Source organism: Haliotis rubra, unplaced genomic scaffold, assembly GCF_003918875.1.
Source record: "Haliotis rubra isolate DU_JTF1 unplaced genomic scaffold, ASM391887v1 Scf856, whole genome shotgun sequence".
Taxonomy (NCBI): domain Eukaryota; kingdom Metazoa; phylum Mollusca; class Gastropoda; order Lepetellida; family Haliotidae; genus Haliotis; species Haliotis rubra.
Window position 1 is genome coordinate 186,477 of NW_025767586.1, and position 18,489 is coordinate 204,965.

The window sequence follows — 18,489 nt, forward strand, 5'->3', positions numbered from 1 at the left end:
GTATCTCAGGAAATGTAGGGGCTCTGAAAATAGTTTTCAATGTTGTAAAATCATCTTCAGATATGGTAAAAGACTGTGAAACAATCTTCCTTGCAATGCCAACATGTAGTGAAGCTTCCTTGACTGTGTCCCCAGTTGAAGGAGTTGTTCAAGTAGGTGGAATGCTTCACACTGCATGTCTCCATGGGCATCTCCCAGTGGTGGAGCTGCTGGTGACCGAATACCACTCTCCAGTTGACCTTCATGATCACTATGACAACACTCCCTTGACCATTGCGGCCAAATATGGACATGCCAAAATCGTGAAGTTTCTGATAGATCAAGGAGCAAAAGCAAATGTATGGCATCGGATGAGAAAGATGGCAATACATGAAGCCTGTGAAAATGGAAGGACTGAAGTGGTGAAAGTTTTACTGACAGCTTGGCCTAAACTTGTAGATGTTATTGGTCCAGCTCCCGACCTACGGTTCCCTATACATTATGCATGTGCAAGTAAGGAACCCCAGTTGGTGAAACTGCTTGTTGAGAAAGGTGCTGCTCCTAAATGCGTGGATTCTACCAATAACACTGCATTCCACACTGCTTGCTGTACGCCAGGGGGTCTGCGGGTTCTAAAAGAACTGAAACCAACTTTGCAGGATTTAAAATTACAGAACAAGTTCCTTGCCACATGTCTTCATCTTGCTTGTAAGTTTGAGGAGCCTGCCATGGTTGAGTTTCTAATCAAGAATGGTGCAGACGTGAATGCTTTGAACAACAAGCAGCAGACGCCACTACATGTTGCGTGTGAGAGGAATCATGTTGCAATTGCTAAAAAGCTCTTGAAGAATGGAGCTGATGTGTTTGCCTTGGACATCATGAGAAAACCCGCTCTGAAGCTAACAACACACAAAGACAAAGAGTTACAGAAGTTACTGATTGAACAAATGATTGAGAGTGATAAAGTAAATCAGAAATGATTCACCATCACGATCATGATCACGATTACGATCATGTGTGCTTCTCATGCTTCTGAACCCAGGGCCGATTCCCTACATGGGTACAATGTGTGAAGCCAAATTCTGGTGTCTGCCCCACCCCCTCTGTGAACAAACAAAATGTTCCAGGAGTTACTGATAGCGGTGATTCATTTACACAGCAGCAAATTAGGTATATAAGTCTAAGTACACAGTTTCAGATCTTTTAGATGACTGTCTCACTAGTTGTATAATTGGTTGCTGGACATGAGTTAGTTAGTTAGTTAGTTAGTTAGTTAGTTAGTTAGTTAGTTACACACCACTTTTAGCAATATTCCTGCAATATCATGGCTGCGAACACCAGAAATGGGCTTCATAAATTGTACCCATTTAGGGAATCGAACCCAGGCCTTTGTCATGACTAGTGACTAGCGCTTTAACCTTCAGGCTACCCCACCACCCATCTAAGAATTTTGATGGTGTATATATATAGGAGTTACCGTAAGAGTGGCATCAGCCTGAGGATTAATGAATCCTTTTCCTATGCCAGTACGTACATGTATTTATATACTCCCTAGTCAGCACTGTTGACAGAGGCAGAGGTAGCCTAGTGGTTAAAACGTTTGCTTGTCATGTTCATGACCCAATTCAATTCCCCATTGATCAGCATCAGAGACTCTGATTGGCTTGGAGTATGGCAGGACAACATTGGAATCTGAGGATGTGGCACAGGATCCATTGTTTTGATGAAATCAGATTCCTGCTGCATCTTACAGACAGACAAATATAGGTGTGGTGGCACAGGAACACTGCTTTATGCCAGAAATGTTGCACCAATAGTCCCTTATGGTGGAGGTTCTGTCATGGTGTGGGGGGCAGTATTTCATGATTGTAAACTATACATGGTAATAGTCTGAGGGAACCTCATCAGTATTCAGTATATCCAGATTCGATTCCCCACATGGGTACAATGTGTGAAGCCCATTTCTAGGGTGTCCCCGTGATATTGCTGAAATAAACCATAATCACTCACTCGGTACATCCAGAACATCGTTAATCCTGTTGTCATGCCACATTCTGGTAATCATGAACATGCTCCTCGACATGTGGTAATGGATGATAACACTCTCGTGCTGTGACTTCATTTCTGCAAGGACATGCTACTGACTCTTTGCCTTGGCCTACCAGGTTTTGAAAAATACCATTGCCCGACGCCCGGGTCGAGTGGAATTCTCCCGTCGGTCAAGTAAATATCCACATTAAACTTTACCGTGGTACAGCAGTGGCAAACTACTGAAATGTTTTGATATATGTATTTTGATGATGAAATAGAAATGCAATTGCTAACAACTCAAATTATTAATTGTATTTAAGTGAAATTATCATTTGGTCAAGTGGATTTTGAAAGTTTACTGGACCAGTGTCTAGTGGAGTTTTGAACAAGTTTCCAACCCCTGCCTTCTAAAGCCAGATTTGAATCCATTGGAACATGTTTGGGGCATTCTTTGATGCGGGCAGCAGGCAGTGGATCCACCAGTACAGAATGCATCGGCTCATTTCCACTTACCCAACATGCTGGGGGGGATTAAAAGAGATTAACAGTTACGGGTCAGTGATTGTGCAGGGTGAATTTGTTACCGTTGCTTTGGTTGTGATACAAGTTCACCCAGCACTCCAATCATGGCCAAACGGAACAATCTCATGACCACCGGTGAACATATTTCACAAGATAAACTAAGTGAACTATATTCATATCATTTGTTATAAACTGAATTTTAATTGAGTGAACTATGCCAATGACAAGTATTATAAAGTATGGAGATGTCCTTGTTTCTCCATTGCACTATGACAAACGTTCAAGTAAGCACTTGTTTCATACCCAATGTGATGCGGCGGTCAGTACTTGGTCTACAGGGGCTGTAAGTTCAGTATCAAGAACAGGAGGGTGGAGGGTAATCATAACCGTGAAGTGTGGAACCATTTCAGAACGGAATATCCTAGGACAACAAATCATGTGGAGGGGTGGCATCGTAAAGTGAGTGATGTGTTTGCCGAAAGTCACCCCAACATTTTTAAGAAGGAGCAAGCCTGGGTAGAGGCGTATGTTCTACAGCAAAGAAACGGTGCCAGACCTTCACCTAGGAAGAGAAGATATGTTGACCTGAACCATGCCTTGGAAATGTACAAGAGAGAACTAATAACTGGTGCCAGAACTGTCATGTCAAACATTGAATCAGTATCACATTTAATTGGATATAAGTGTGAAAGGTGTGCTACGAAATATTGATGTAATATGTGATATGATGTTGATGTTGTATTAAGTTGTATAACTGGATAACTTGTATAACTGGATAACTTGTATGTGTGATTAATGAATACAGACATTGAGTCAAAAGTAGTAGTTTTTTTATCCCATTTGGTCCCGGATACTATTTCACAGGGAACAAAATAAGGGATTAAAGGGGAGTATCACACCCCAGTGATTTCTTCTGCTGAAACAATAGGAGTTGGGTAAGTGGGAAGACCCCAATGCATCAGGTGGCATCAGTTACGTCTTGACAGTAACAGAAGGATTACTGGGGGGAACAAGGAGCTACTGTCGTCCTGGCACAGGGTAGTAACACTCACCACTGACTTTCACCATCGGGATTACCTTTGTCAGCTGACAAAGAACAGGTTTTGACAGCTAAGGCTATTTGAACCTAATCATATCACCTCCAAGATCTATAGTTTTCATGGTTACCAATAGTGCTTCATTACTCGACTTAAGGAATAGAGTTCTTGAAGCAAGTAAAGTATTAAATATTGGCATTTTCAGTGTTTCCATTTGTCAAGAGCCATGTGACATTTGACACCAATGATACCTTGTGTTTGGGTAGACATGGTGAAAAAAACAAGGGGTGCTCAATTCATTTCTAGTTGAATGTGTAGATATTTCTTATGTGTTTATGGTGATTTCTGCCATGCAATGAACTGTATACACGGGTTGAAAACATCAGTACCTCTTGGGTACCTTATGTTTGCTCATCATTTTGGTTTAGTAGTTAGTTTGCAAGTTGTTTTCCTTATCTTAGGAAACACAATTACTGGTTGTTCCCAGGGGTTTTAGAGGTCCATGCTAGCTAGTGCTGATTGTGTCCTCAGATGTCTGTGCCACACACACAGGTTTTGTGGGTGAGTGAGTGTGTGAGTACGTGCGTAGTTTTAAAAGTACATGCTTAATGCCCGATATAAAACCTGAGACGATGTTGTCACAAGAGTGTCACAAGGTCGACAATCGTCAATTAATCGTTTCTCTAAGTACATGTTATGTATTCCGTAAACTATTATTTAAGCATGACTAAGCAGATATATATATTTGTTAGCACCGACATAGTTGCTCGTTGTGTTTTGGTCTATCTTGTCGATCTCCGAAGCTATCTCCTCACTCACAATGGAGGTCACTACACCCGATAATCAATACTCGATGATGCACTTTATGGTAGATATGTTTCTTTATACATAATTGACCAGTCGATGTTTCTATACGTCTTAGTTACATGTACAGTGGAAATGAAACGCGACACCAGACATTGGATTTGAGAGATACACCCTTGAAATAAAAGCTTGTCGTGTTTATAACTAACCACGTGCAGACACGCCAATTTCATGATTTTTGCTTGAACATGGTCCTGGTGAAATTCGAGATTTACAGTGAAACGAGCCGGTGTGTTGCTGTACATTTCAGTGAGTGAGTGAGTTTAGTTTTACGCCGCACTCAGCAGTATCCCAGCTATATGGCGGCGGTCTGTAAATAATCTGGACCCGACAATCCAGTGATCAACAACATGAGCATCGATCAATGCATTTGGGATAGGATGACATGTGTCAACCAAGTCAGCAAGCCCGACCACCAGACACTTACAACAAGCATGGGTTGCTGAAGATCAGAGCACACAGAGCTCGTATTGTTACTTATATATCCTAGTGGTGAAACATAACCAGTGTCATATATATATGTGCACTTTTGCCTAGCAACCATTGTTTCTGTGTTTCGTCGTCTGTGACGTCATTCAATAATTGAACGTGACGTCAATGAACAGGGCCGTCACACTTGCCTACAGTGTTTTACTGCACAAATGTACATGAATACATTTAATTGGGATAATAAAGAAGTTATTACAAAAGTCTGTAAATTTCACACTCGTTTCGTATAAGTCGTATGACACACTTGCTCGTGTAATAATCTATTTAGTACTCCAACGCGGGAGAACACAACCACCTTTACCACAGCAATCAGTGCAGACTTGTCACCCATCAAACATGTGTGGGATATCAATGGACAGCGCGCACATCAACGTCACTAACCACCGGCCGCTCTCAACGAACATGGCGTTGCGCTGCAGGAAGAATGGGATGGAGTGAACCAAGCTGACATTGGACGTTTGATAATGTGTACACTTGGTCCAATCCGGGATTGTTTGGAGAACAGAGGCAGATTCATGCGATAATAATACAATTTATTTTTCATGGTAAATGGCGTGATTTACAGTAGGGCGCTTCGCCAATTATCTAACAATATCATTTGTAATCATTTATACAATAACACGTTTTGAAATAAAGAATACCACTCAATCAATCAATCAAGTTTATATTATATTCGTCAAACAAGGCCTTAGGCCCATGTACAATACAAAATAAACAAGTGTAAGTATAAAGGTAGTGGCATTAACAATCATATTCATATATGTATAAAGAACGCAATGACAATGCTTCCTTAATGTAATCAGAACAATGATTTAAACATATTATATTCACAAATGTGAAAGGATTGGGGAAAAGTTCTCCAACTTAAAATACCCGCTCCCTAATATTTACATACGTACAATTTGTATTATATACATCTTAGGAAAGAATACAGAGAAGAGATAGGAAAGTAAAAGAGAGAACAGAGGAAGGGACGACTTATGTGATCACTCAAAACGATTTGATTGATGAATAAAAGTTTGCGCACATTTGAAAATGCATTCATTCTGTTGAATAGTCAGGTCAGGACTTCCAAGTAACATCAGTGACAATGTGATTGGAGAATCACGGTTTACAATATTTTTTAATATTTAACATTAATATCTCTCTTTGAATGCTGTACAGTCTACATTCTAATAGGAAGTGATGTACATTTTCACAAGCACTGTTTATAACTTGAAACTTTGTAATGAAGGTTTATTTCTTTCGGTTTTCAGAAATATTATTCCATATTCTTACAGTTGATGGAAAAAGGAATCATACGAAAGTCTTAACCTTGCAGAAGGAAGGATAATATTGTTAGCATTCCTAAGGTTATAGTTAGATTTGGATCCCACACTATCTGGAGTAATATCTTTTAAGTAAACAGAAGCTAAATTATTTTGAATTTTTTAAAATAGACAAAGTTTTCTTCTTTTCCTTCGTTCATCCAGTCTTTCCCACCCTGTCTCATAATATAGAATTTCCCGTGAGGTATATCTAAGAAGACCAGCAACTATTCTGGCAGCTTTCTAACTGAAGTTTCTCTAAGTTTTCCTTCTGTTGTACGGTACAACCATCCCATGATTCACAAGCATATTCAAAGTGTGGTCTGATAAATATCTTATATATATTGTTGATTGTATTTCTGTTTAGTAAATATTTCAATTTTCGCATTGATGATATCACTTTGGAACACGACTTGATAATTTGATTAGTGTGACAAGACCATTTGCCGTTTGCTTCAAATGTTATTCCGAGATGTTTATGATTGTTTACCAAATTAATTTGCTTTCCGTCAAAAATAATTTCAATTCTTCAGTTTCATCAATCATAGAAAACAACACTGCTTCTGTTTTGCAGGATTATATGAGACCAACCAGTTTTGCCCCAGCTATATGTCTACATTGGCATTAAGAGAAGTTTCGATTTCTTTAGTACTTTTCGATGATTTTCCAAGCGAAGTGTCATCAAGCAAAACGTCTTGTTACACAATCTAATTTATCAGCAATATCGTTAACATAGACCACGAATAAAAACGGTCCCAATACTGATCCCTGGGGACGCCAGCTGTTAAATACCTGGGCTTGGATATAGCTCCATATACAATGACGTGTTGACTGTGATCACTTATATAACTCGAAATCCATTGTAAAAGCTGGCCTCTAATACCGTACTTCTCTAATTTAAGTACAAGCCCTTTGTGCCACACGATCAAAAGCTTTGGATGCATCGCAAAATATCATACAATATTTTTCTTTGCTGTCTAGAGATGTACAAATATGATGGTAAAGTTCAATTAATTGATGGACAGTTGAATGACCTGCTTTAAACCCCGATTGGAACTTATATAAAAAGTTTGTTAACATGGAAATAGTTATACAAGTGTTTATATACAACTCTTTCAAATAGTTTTTCCTATGCAACTTATAAAGAGAAATAGGTATATAATTGGAAACAATAGAGTGATCACCTTTCTTATACAGTGGCATGTCATGTGCACTTTTTCCACATATTTGGATACACTATGCTTTAATGATAAATTGAAACAGTAAACACAGGGGCTCAGATATAGAATCAACGGTGTTCTTTAATAATCTTTAATAATCAGAACAATTTGTTGCTGTTGTAAATTGGTACATGATAATGTGTTCTAAAAGTATTGCTGATCAATTTAATATGGTAATGCTTCAAAATACGTACAGCCCTGATACACTTCACATTCAAATAAGAAATGAAATTAATTTTCTACAAAGTTGTTATTACAAATGTTACAAAGTCCTTGGTGCCTCGGAACTCCATCAAATCTACTGGCATTTGTATATATTGAATTCGTAACATTGTTTATTCTACACCTTGCATCCTCAGATATAAATAAAGTTACAACATTTTTAATACTTCACGCGACGAACATTTGTGCATCAGGAACCGAAGACTTTAGAAGCTGCAGGCTCAAACTAAATTCCTCAGACATTTACATGACGGCAGGTTACTGCAACGACTAATTCGACACGTATAAAGGATTCTTACAATACCCGCACTCACTCACTCACTCAGAAGAATGGATAAAAATCCAAATTAATCTAATTTTTTCCCAAATCTTATGAAACTTGAAATTTAAATATCCTGTATTCAAAACCGGTGTTTCGTCAGTATCATCCACAGGAACCTGTTAACGCTATGTAGATTAAACATAGACCATAGATCTGCACGCACACACACACACACACACGCACGCACACACACACACACACACACACACACACACACACACACACACACACACACACACACACACACACAACACACACACATGTATATATATAAATAGTTTATATATGTGTGTTTAGATCTATGGTCTATGTTTAACCCACATAGCGTTAACAGGTTCCTGTACGTTGTATCACCATTCTATTCCTTGACCCTATGCTTTTCTCACAGTGTAAGGAAATATAATGAGCAGTTCTAACATGCGAAACGAATCACCATGGAAATAGAATAGGTGACTGTGGTGAAATGTTTTGTTGTTGTTGTTGTTGTTGTTGTCTTTATATACCAACAGGCTATGGAGAGACGGCAACATTTTTGCCTTTTGCCTGGAATACATACGACAATGGATTTCGATCCCATTTTCTAGCGGTATTCAAACGAACATCTGATTTGGGGATTCCCCTGGTGACGTCACACGCCGTCTCGTGCCAGCAGCATGCGTCACAGTCATCCGCTATCTTTTCCGCATTGGATGTTTACAGTTGCTACAAGGAAATTGTAAGTCCCTGTAATTAGAGAACAGAGGTCAAATAATCACATGACCAGTATCGACAGAGCAAAATCAGTACCCGTCAACTTTGGAGTTTAAAGGGATTTGATAGTATTGATACGCAATGGCGATACACACACATGACGCAATGGCGGTTGGGATTTCCCGACCACAAAACCATGCAAAATTCAGTACCAAACGAATGCGAGTTAATTAGTATTGAACAGTAGTTACAGGGTCAGTGAGCCAAAGCTTGCGACAACTGAGAGAGTTACGCGTGAGATGTGATATCAACCTGAAAATGGGACATGGTGTAGCACAGGCGTGGTTTCTGAAGTATGTCGGTGATTATTATAAGCATCGTGGTTGAGTCACTGTGTTGCCAAGTTCTGTGTTCAACTGTGTAATAGGTAGTCCATTCCAGTGTCAAAATGTTGAGGGTGTTAAGAGCTAGAGCCTCCAACTCAAGAAGAGAAAAAATTGGCTTGAGTCAAGTTGAGATGTCCCTGTCTAGATAAGGGACCGTTCATAATTTATGGCTAGGGGTGGGGTGGGTCAGATGATGATATGGGGGTGGGTGGGGTGTGTGGGGTGTGTACCCATTTTGTTCTGGGGAGCTGGGGAGGAGGGGTGTCAGTCAATTTTGTACACACGTGCTGGGTGTGTGTGTCATCAATTTTGTACATAATAATATGTTTAAAATTATGCCTAGAAATCATGGGAAGGGGAGAGGGGGTCATTGATTTTGTACATGACATGCAGGGGGGGGTTCCATAATTTTAGGGGGGTCATTCACATTGTACATGCTTTTCCATAAAAATCATCAAATTTTCTTATTAAAAAGTCACTGAAAACATTGTATTCAGACCTATTTGTCGGGGGTCAACTGGTCAAAATGTGCATGCTAATGAAAAAAACTAAAGTTAACAGTTTTCATACACACCCAGTTTTGTGTGAGGTTTATCAATTTTGTCGTGAGACAGTGACATGAGGAATGAAAGCTTGAGTCTGAAGCCAAAGACGTGTGAGTTGCCTCGTATGGTGTTAGGTGATACCGGTGGAAATAAGACAGGTAACGGTCCAATGATCTCTTATTCTGAACACACAGATTGATAGACAGATAGACACACACATCAACTGATTGATGGTCATAGTGTCAATCACTGTATTGTCTGGTCCAGACATATTTTCTGTTGTATAAGTTGAATGTTGTCACAGAGACACATGCACACACACAGAAACATCACACCCAAGTAGACACGCACACACATACAGACATGCACTCAAGCATAGACCGACATAAACACACAGAACAAACCCCCCCACACACACACACACAGACACCACCCCACCCCAACACCCCCCCCCACACACGCATGAGACATGCAGAAACACACGCACACATATAGTTAATCCAGTCCAGTGTCAAAAGGATGATGTAACCACCTTTCCTACCCTATGTATCTAGGTATATATATAGTAGTTTAGTCTAGTATCTAGCCCTACATCTAGCCCTTGCTCAAAATCTACTTCATTAAGTTGCAGGGAGTGAAGACAGGGATTTCCTTGTGCATTGGGCTAATAAAAACAAAGCTGTAAATATTGTGGCATTAAAATAGAAATTTAGCTGTTCTCTCAAGCATAAACTCTGTCCTTTTCCTAATGTTACTTTAGGGAATGAAAATTTGTGTTCTCTTTAAAGAGTCTCATCATATTAAAAAGATTTTAATAGTTTATGAAGGAGCAAGCTTACACTCCCGAAATGTCTGTATTATTCCCAATAAAGAAGTTTACATCCATAAAACTTGCTTTTCTTAAGATTTTGATACCTTTGAGTTTTTCTGTATCATCACTTTATCATATTTTAGAGGGACGGTGGGGTAGCCTAGTAGCGTTTGCTCGTCACGCCGAAGATCTGGGTTCGATTCCCCACATGGCACAGTGTGTGAAGCCCATTTCTGGTGTCCCCGCCGTGATATTGCTGGAATATTGCTAAAAGCACTCACTCACTCACTCATATTTTAGAAATAAATGATGTGTCTCACACTTGGCCAAAGTTTACAAAATACAGTTTTTATACTTTATATGTCATATTTATGAAATAAGTACACGCTCATGTGATCTTCTGTATCTATTTAAGAAATATGTTTGTTCAACTCAAATTTGTCTCATCTGAGCTATTATAGTTAGAGCATGAGAACACCTGCATTGAAAAGCTTGATATTTTAATCATTCAGGACAAAACAATACCATATGTCAGACTCAGTACAAGAAACTTTATTCCTTTTTATAAAAATTCAAATTTATATGAGTGCTATATTATCAGTATAAATCTGTAGCAAGCATTAACTGAAATCCAAGGGTCCAGACTCAATTACAGGGATGGCAATTTTCTGCTGATCCGCAGATTTTAACCGATTTTGTTTCAAATTGACCAAATCAACTCCCCCAAGAAACTTGCACTAGATGACAAAATATTAAGTTCAGCTGAAAATAGATTTTCCTGTTGTCCTCCATGCAATTATGTACAGACTGCCACCATACTGCTGGAACATTACTGACTTCAGCATCAAACGACAAACAAACAAACCTTACTTTGGAACACAGACATGTAATAATGTGACGATACAAGAAGTTTGACTACATATTTCTATGGAACTAACAGATACTTGATTTTGCGTCATTTAAAAAGCTCTGATATTTAGCATTTATCTATACTGTTGCACTTATGAGATCAAATATACAGGTGAGCTAAAACTTAAACTGTATTTCTCTGTTTTCAGACACATACACTCTGAGAGTCAAGATGGCTTTAGCACAAGACAAAAAGTCGCTAGAGCTCAGTAGACAAACAGCTACCAACTGAACACCACTCGATTATCAGAATGGTAGTCACCAGAGTTGTTACAAGTCAGTGTGTAAGTGTGTATCATGTCCAGAAGACAGTCACGTCTTGCATGTGTGTTCCCTGCCGCTGAGGAACAAGCTGTAGACGGACATAGCAGACAACAAACACCCAGTTACAGAGCAGCATCCAGTGGCAGTGATGACCTGATAGACTTGTCTGACATTGGCTGCGCTGACTGCTCTGTGGACAGTCTGTCAAATAAATCCAAAGTGGGTGGCATTCCCATTGATTCTGTGAAACAGGGTGCGGTGTGTCTGAGAAACTCCCACCTCATGCAGACTGATGGGAATGTTGTTTGTGGAGGTGGCGATCAGACTGTTACATGGGCAACGTGGGGACAAGCTACGTCTTGGAAGGGGGATCCTTTGTGTCATCCTGTTCACAATAGAGATGTACAAGGGCATCCAGTTCCTTTGACAAGAGGGGGTCATGATACAGGTGTGCAAGTACCTATAACGAATGTTGGTTATCAAGGATGTTCTGATACAGGTGTACAAGGATTCCAAGTACCTGTAACAAGGGTTGGTTATCAAGGAGGTCATGATACAGGTGTTCAAGTACCTGTAACGGACATTGGTAATCAAGGAGGTTCTGATACAGGTGTACAAGGATTCAAAGAACCTGTAACGAGTGTTGGTAATCACGTAGGTCATGATACAGGTGTGGAAGGATTCCAAATACCTGTAACGAGTGTTGGTTATCAATGGGGTCATGATACAGGTGTGGAAGGATCCCTAGTACCATTAACGAGCGTTGGTTATCAAGGGGTTCATGGTACAGGTGTTCAAGGATTCCAAGTACCTGTAATGAGTGTTGGTTATCAAGGGGGTCATGATACAGGTGTGCAAGGATTCCAAATACCTGTAACGAGCGTTGGCTATGAAGGTCATGCTACAAGTATACCAGGGTACCAACTGCCAGTAATAAATGTTGGTTCTGTGACAGTGAATGGTAGGCACAAGAGACAGGCAGTTTGGCCTCGAACTTCATCCATACCCGTGAGAAGTGCAGACCTAGGAGTAAGCAATATGGAGACTGATTATGTCCAACCTGACAAAAGGCACCCAGCAGAACAGGGCTCAGTGAATGCAGGTAATGACCATTGGTCACCTGGCAAATATGGTGCGGTGGGGGGTTCTGAAGGACAACACAATCATTCAGTGGATCCACCAGCCTCACAGGGATCCAAAAGAAATCACAGAATTGAGAGTGATTCATTGTTGCAGATGATACCCAATGGGCAGGAGGACTATACTGTGGACACTCCATTTACCATGAAGGACATTATGGGAGAATTTCGGTCAAATATGAACTGGTCTATGACAAGCAGTGGAATGACCTCCAATAGCTCAGAGGATTCATTTTTTATTTCCAGAACAAATCTATCTAAGGGACTCAGAATTGATGAAATACCCGCAAAGATGCAGACAGAGATGAAAGCAGTTCTATCTGACTGTAAATTGAAGTCCACAGTTGCCTGTGAAGGGATAGGTGATACAGGGACACCATCCAATCTACATGAGGCTTTGGGTGGAAGAGATCCAGCAGGTGAGGCTGATGTCTCCGAGGAAGCTTCTCTGATGAAGATGATGAGCAATATGAAATTAGATGGATGGCATTCACACAGTCAAACAGCAAATGGGGTTACATGCAATGACATATTCACCACTGGGAACGATAAAGAAAGGAAAAAGTATTGTCTTAAAGTTGATGAGAGTCATGCTGGTATACATTCAGCTTCACATGGAGACAACACTGCTGAATCAACAACACACAATGCCCATGGTATCCAGTCAGGTAGACACTTCCCAGTCCTTGATGCTGCAGACGTGACAGGGGTGAGCAGACGTGAGATGGATAGAAGTGAGAGGGATAAAAATGTGATGGGGAAAAGTGAAAAAGATCAAAGTGAATTGGGCACAAGTGAGATGGGCAGAAAGGAATTGGGCACAAGTGAGATGGGCAGAAAGGAATTGGGCACAAGTGAGATGCGCAGAAAGGAATTGGGCACAAGTAAGATGGGCAGAAAGGAATTGGGCACAAGTAAGATGGGCAGCAGTCAGTTGGGAAAAAGTGAAATGGAGCAAAGTGAAATGGGCAGAAGTGAAATAGGAGAAAGGGAATTCGGCAAAAATAAAATGGGCAGAAGTGAACCGTATCGAAGTGAACTGGGCAAAAGCGTAATGGGCAGAGGTGAAATGGGAATAAGTGAAACAGGGCTAGCACAAATAGACAAAATTATGAAAGATGTCCATAGGAGAGGTAGAAGTCAGAAAGGAATACAAGACTTTGATGAAATAAAGACAGAGAAGAGAGAACAGGCAGAGAGAATCACTGACACTGAGAGAGAACTACAGCATTGTGCAGGAGCTGCTGAACAGATACGAAGTTCGTCTTCCCTGCCATTGTTAGAGGACCCTCCTCACATTCAGTTGGAAATGGATGAACGGGTAAAGATAGATGAATTCTTGAATATGAAATCCAAATATCAGCCTATCAATCCAGCCTCCATAATGGTGGAAGACTGCTCGGATGAAGATTCAAGTCAGTTCTGTAAACGACCATTACCATTTGAACAGACTGGTGTTGATACTGTGACTGAAACAGTAGGACAGATACTTCTGGATAAACAGAGGATGCCTTTAGCAAGACACTTAGAGAAAGATATATTTCTGGGAAATGTGGATCACATGAGTACATTAGCTCTACCTTTTGGTAATGCAGCAGGCTGCTCATCTCTGAAGAGAAATCAGAATCTGACTGTTAACAGAGCAAGTAAGTGAAAACTCTGTATGTGGGGGATTCACACCCAACTCTCTCATTTATGTACCTCTCTGTCATTCACTCCCCCTCTGTCATACATGCCCCTATCTGCATTCGCACCCTTCTCTCTCACGTCTCTCATTCACTCTCCTCTCACAATTCACTCCCCTCTCACTCATCCTCACTTCTCTCTCATTCACTCTGATCTCAATTCATGCCCCACTCTCTCATTTATGTACCTCTGTGTCATTGACTCCCCCTCTGTCATACATGCCCCTCTCTGCATTCTCACCCTTCTCTCTCACGTCTGTCTTTCACGCTGCTCTCCCTCATACACGCCCGTCTGCCATTCACATTCCACTCTGTCATTCACGTCCCTCTCTCATTTTCATGCCCCTCTCTGCATTCGCACCCTTCTCTCTCACGTCTCTCTTTCACGCTGCTCTCTCATACACGCCCGTCTGCCATTCACATTCCACTCTGTCATTCACGTCCCTCTCTCATTTTCATGCCCCTCTCTGCATTCGCACCCTTCTCTCTCACGTCTCTCTTTCACGCTGCTCTCTCTCATACACGCCCGTCTGCCATTCACATTCCACTCTGTCATTCACGTCCCTCTCTCATTCATGCCCCTCTGCATTCGCACCCTCCTCTCTCACGTCTCTCTTTCACGCTGCTCTCTCTCATACACGCCCGTCCGCCATTCACATTCCACTCTGTCATTCACGTCCCTCTCTCATTCATGCCCCTCTCTGCATTCGCACCCCTCTCTCACGTCTCTTTTTTCATGCTGCTTTCTCTCTCATTCTGCTCTTTCTCTCATTCATGCTCCTCTCTGCATTCGCACCCCTCCATCACACGTCTCTTTTTCATGCTGCTCTCTCTCTCATTCTGCTCTCTCTCATTCATGCTCCTCTCTGCATTCGCACCCCTCCATCACACGTCTCTTTTTCATGCTGCTCTCTCTCTCATTCTGCTCTCTCTCTCATTCATGCTCCTCTCTGCATTCGCACCCCTCCATCACACGTCTCTTTTTCATGCTGCTCTCTCTCATTCTGCTCTCTCTCTCATTCATGCTCCTCTTTGCCATTCATCATTGTTTATGCGCCTCACTCACTCTCCTCTCACAATTCACTCCCCTCTCACTCATCCTCACTTCTCTCTCATTCACTCTGATCTCAATTCATGCCCCACTCTCTCATTCACACCCCTCTTCCTCATTCACTCTCTCTCACGCTGCTCTCTCTCTTATGCAACTCTCTCATTCACTCTCTTTTCTCATTCACAACCTCTCCCTCATTCACTCCTGTCTCGCCCATTCACACTCCTTTCTCTCATTCACACTCATCTCTCTCAATCACACCCGCCTCTCTCATTCACACCTGTCCCTCACAATCACTCCTGCCTTTGTCATTCACACCCCTTGCACTTATCCTCACCTCTTTCTCTCTCGTTCATGACCCTCTGTCTCATGCCACTCAACCCGTGAAGATCCGGGGTAGAATTGGTCTTCAGTAACCTATGTCGTCAGAGGCGACTAACGGGATCCAGTGGTCAGGCTCGCTGACTTGGTTGACACATGTTATCGGTTCCAATTTGCGCAGATTGATGCTCATGCTGTTAATCACTGGATTGCCTGGTCCAGACTCGATTATTTACAGACCGCCGCCATATAGCTGGAATATTGCTGAGTGTGGCAAAAAACTAAACTCACTCACTCTCACACTGCTCTCTCTCATGTACATGATGTAAGACCCCCTCTCTCATCCCTGCGTCCCTTACTCATTCATACAACTCATTTGATATCCTTATCTCCTTCTCTCCATCTCTCCATGCTCTATAGTTTCTCTTCACACCTCTCTCTCCCCTCCCCAACCGTTTCTGTTTTCAGCATTATTTAACTCGTCCATACCTAACGAAACAAAATCAGATTGTCCATTCGGAGATTGCCATGGTCTGTTATGATCATATTTCCATTACAGGTCAAGACAAGAGTGCCATGGCGGTTTCTGTCAATCGCTCCAACAATGTGCAAGCAGTGGGAAACTTAAACTACAATAAAAATATCTTCAAGATGTCAACGGGGGAAGGTTACCATAACATTAGAAGTAGGTGCAACGTCAGGATATACTTACACATAGGTCTGTGCAATATTACCGGTAAACCGGTATAGTATCTCGCAATACGATTATCGCGATATGGTTCAGATTCTGCAATATATTGGGTCATCCAAAGTTAGCTCCTTTTGAATTATCTGCCCTTGATTTCCATAGCAAACAAATGTGCTCTAAATGTGCCGAATACCCCTTTATTTCTGTTGGTTTCGTGTAACATTCCACAAGTGGAAGTGTCATTATAAAAGGCTCTAAAATGGCCAAATAGTCTACCAAATACTTTACGTTTTGTGGGTTTGAGTGGTTTCATTTGGAGGAATTAAGTGGCCTCAAATGGACCAATTTGTATTTGGACTTATTAGTAGAGCCTCAAGTAGTTCAACTAAATCTGGTTTTTGTTTCATTTGGCAATAGTTCATGTTAACACATTGAATCGGAATGAATCACATACAGTAACAATAATTACATACTGCACTGAAGTGCATTCTGTTTAAGCAAATCACACTGACTATGAAAATCATGTTGTACTATTACCTTTATCGCAAAACGTTGGTGCAATATATTCCACATTAAGGCTCTATGTTATTTTATTTATCTGTAAACCATTGGGATACAGCCATACACAATGGGGACCGGGAGCCGGAAAGTATGGTGTAACAGCAACTGAGAAGATGATGTCGCACACAGAGAGCTATTATGAATTTATGATGTACACACTGGGCAGAAACCTTCCAGTCAGTATATCACAATATATATTGCATATCTCTTAAATTATTGCAATATATCGCAATATGAAAATGAGGGCGTTTTCCAGCCCTACTTACACAGGTGCCCCAAGATGATCATTATCAACTTGTGGAGATTCGGGTTAAAATTGGTCTTCAGCAGCCCATGCTTGTTGGAAGAGGTGACTAATGGGATTAATGGTCAGGGCCCCATTCCACAAAATGATCGTAGTGCTAAGATGATCGTAACTCCTATACTTTAACATAGACTTACAACAGTCGTAGTGCTAAGATGATCGTAACTCCCATACTTTAACATAGACTTACAACTGTCGTAGTGCTAAGGTGATCGTAACTCCCATACTTTAACATAGACTTATGACAGTTGTAGTGCTAAGATGATCGTAACTCCCATACTTTAACATAAACTTACGACAGTCGTAGTGCTAAGATGATCGTAACTCCCATACTTTAACATAGACTTACAACTGTCGTACTGCTAAGATGATGATAATTCCATACTTTAACATAGACTTACAACTGTCGTAGCGCTAAGATGATCGTAACTCCCATACTTTAACATAGACTTACAACTGTCGTAGTGCTAAGATGATCGTAACTCCCATACTTTAACATAGACTTACGACAGTCGTAGTGCTAAGATGATCATTACTCCCATACTTTAACATAGACTTACGACAGTCATAGTGCTAAGATGATCGTAACTCCCATACTTTAACATAAACTTACAACAGTCGTAGTGCTAAGATGATCGTAACTCCCATACTTTAACATAGACTTACAACTGTCGTAGTGCTAAGATGATCGTAACTCTCATACTTTAACATAGACTTACAACTGTCATAGTGCTAAGATGATCGTAACTCCCATACTTTAACATAGACTTACAACTGTCGTAGTGCTAAGATGATCATAACTCCCATACTTTAACATAGACTTACAGCTGTCGTAGCGCTAAGGTGATCGTAACTCCCATACTATAACATAGACTTACAACTGTCGTAGTGCTAAGATGATCATAACTCCCATACTTTAACATAGACTTACAACTGTCGTAGTGCTAAGATGATCGTAACTCCCATACTTTAACATAGACTTACAACTGTCGTAGTGCTAAGATGATCATTACTCCCATACTTTAACAGAGACTTACAACTGTCGTAGTGCTAAGATGATCGTAACTCCCATACTTTAACATAGACTTACAACTGTCGTAGTGCTAAGATGATCATAACTCCCATACTTTAACATAGACTTA

The 18,489-nt window shown here is 40.8% G+C and overlaps 2 protein-coding genes and 1 long non-coding RNA gene across 7 annotated transcripts in view; 2 read left to right on the plus strand and 1 right to left on the minus strand.

Moving 5' to 3' along the window:
- LOC124262793 overlaps nt 1–18,489 on the plus strand; it is a 37,149-nt gene that overhangs the window by 10,665 nt on the left and 7,995 nt on the right. Inside the window, exons 1-5 of one of the 5 annotated variants that reach the window (XM_046697339.1) lie at nt 8,606–8,708; nt 11,484–12,046; nt 12,098–12,157; nt 12,389–14,383; nt 16,354–16,479. In XM_046697339.1, coding sequence (XP_046553295.1) covers nt 11,632–12,046; nt 12,098–12,157; nt 12,389–14,383; nt 16,354–16,479 — 2,596 coding nt within the window. In that variant the 5' untranslated portion in view covers nt 8,606–8,708; nt 11,484–11,631. Of the gene's footprint in view, nt 1–8,605; nt 8,709–11,483; nt 12,158–12,388; nt 14,384–16,353; nt 16,480–18,489 lie in introns of those variants that run through there. The other 4 variants (XM_046697340.1, XM_046697337.1, XM_046697341.1 and 1 more) reach the window with 4 other exon arrangements.
- LOC124262796 (ankyrin-3-like) lies at nt 63–3,344 on the plus strand. The gene is made up of 2 exons (XM_046697345.1): nt 63–1,679; nt 1,836–3,344. Exon 1 carries the CDS (start codon nt 63–65, stop codon nt 957–959), a length of 897 nt encoding a protein of 298 aa, XP_046553301.1. The 3' UTR covers nt 960–1,679; nt 1,836–3,344.
- LOC124262797 lies at nt 12,031–12,382 on the minus strand. Its single transcript, XR_006894699.1, has 3 exons — nt 12,290–12,382; nt 12,119–12,169; nt 12,031–12,058 (listed from the first exon to the last, which is right to left on the minus strand). It is a non-coding gene; the product is annotated as an uncharacterized LOC124262797 (long non-coding RNA).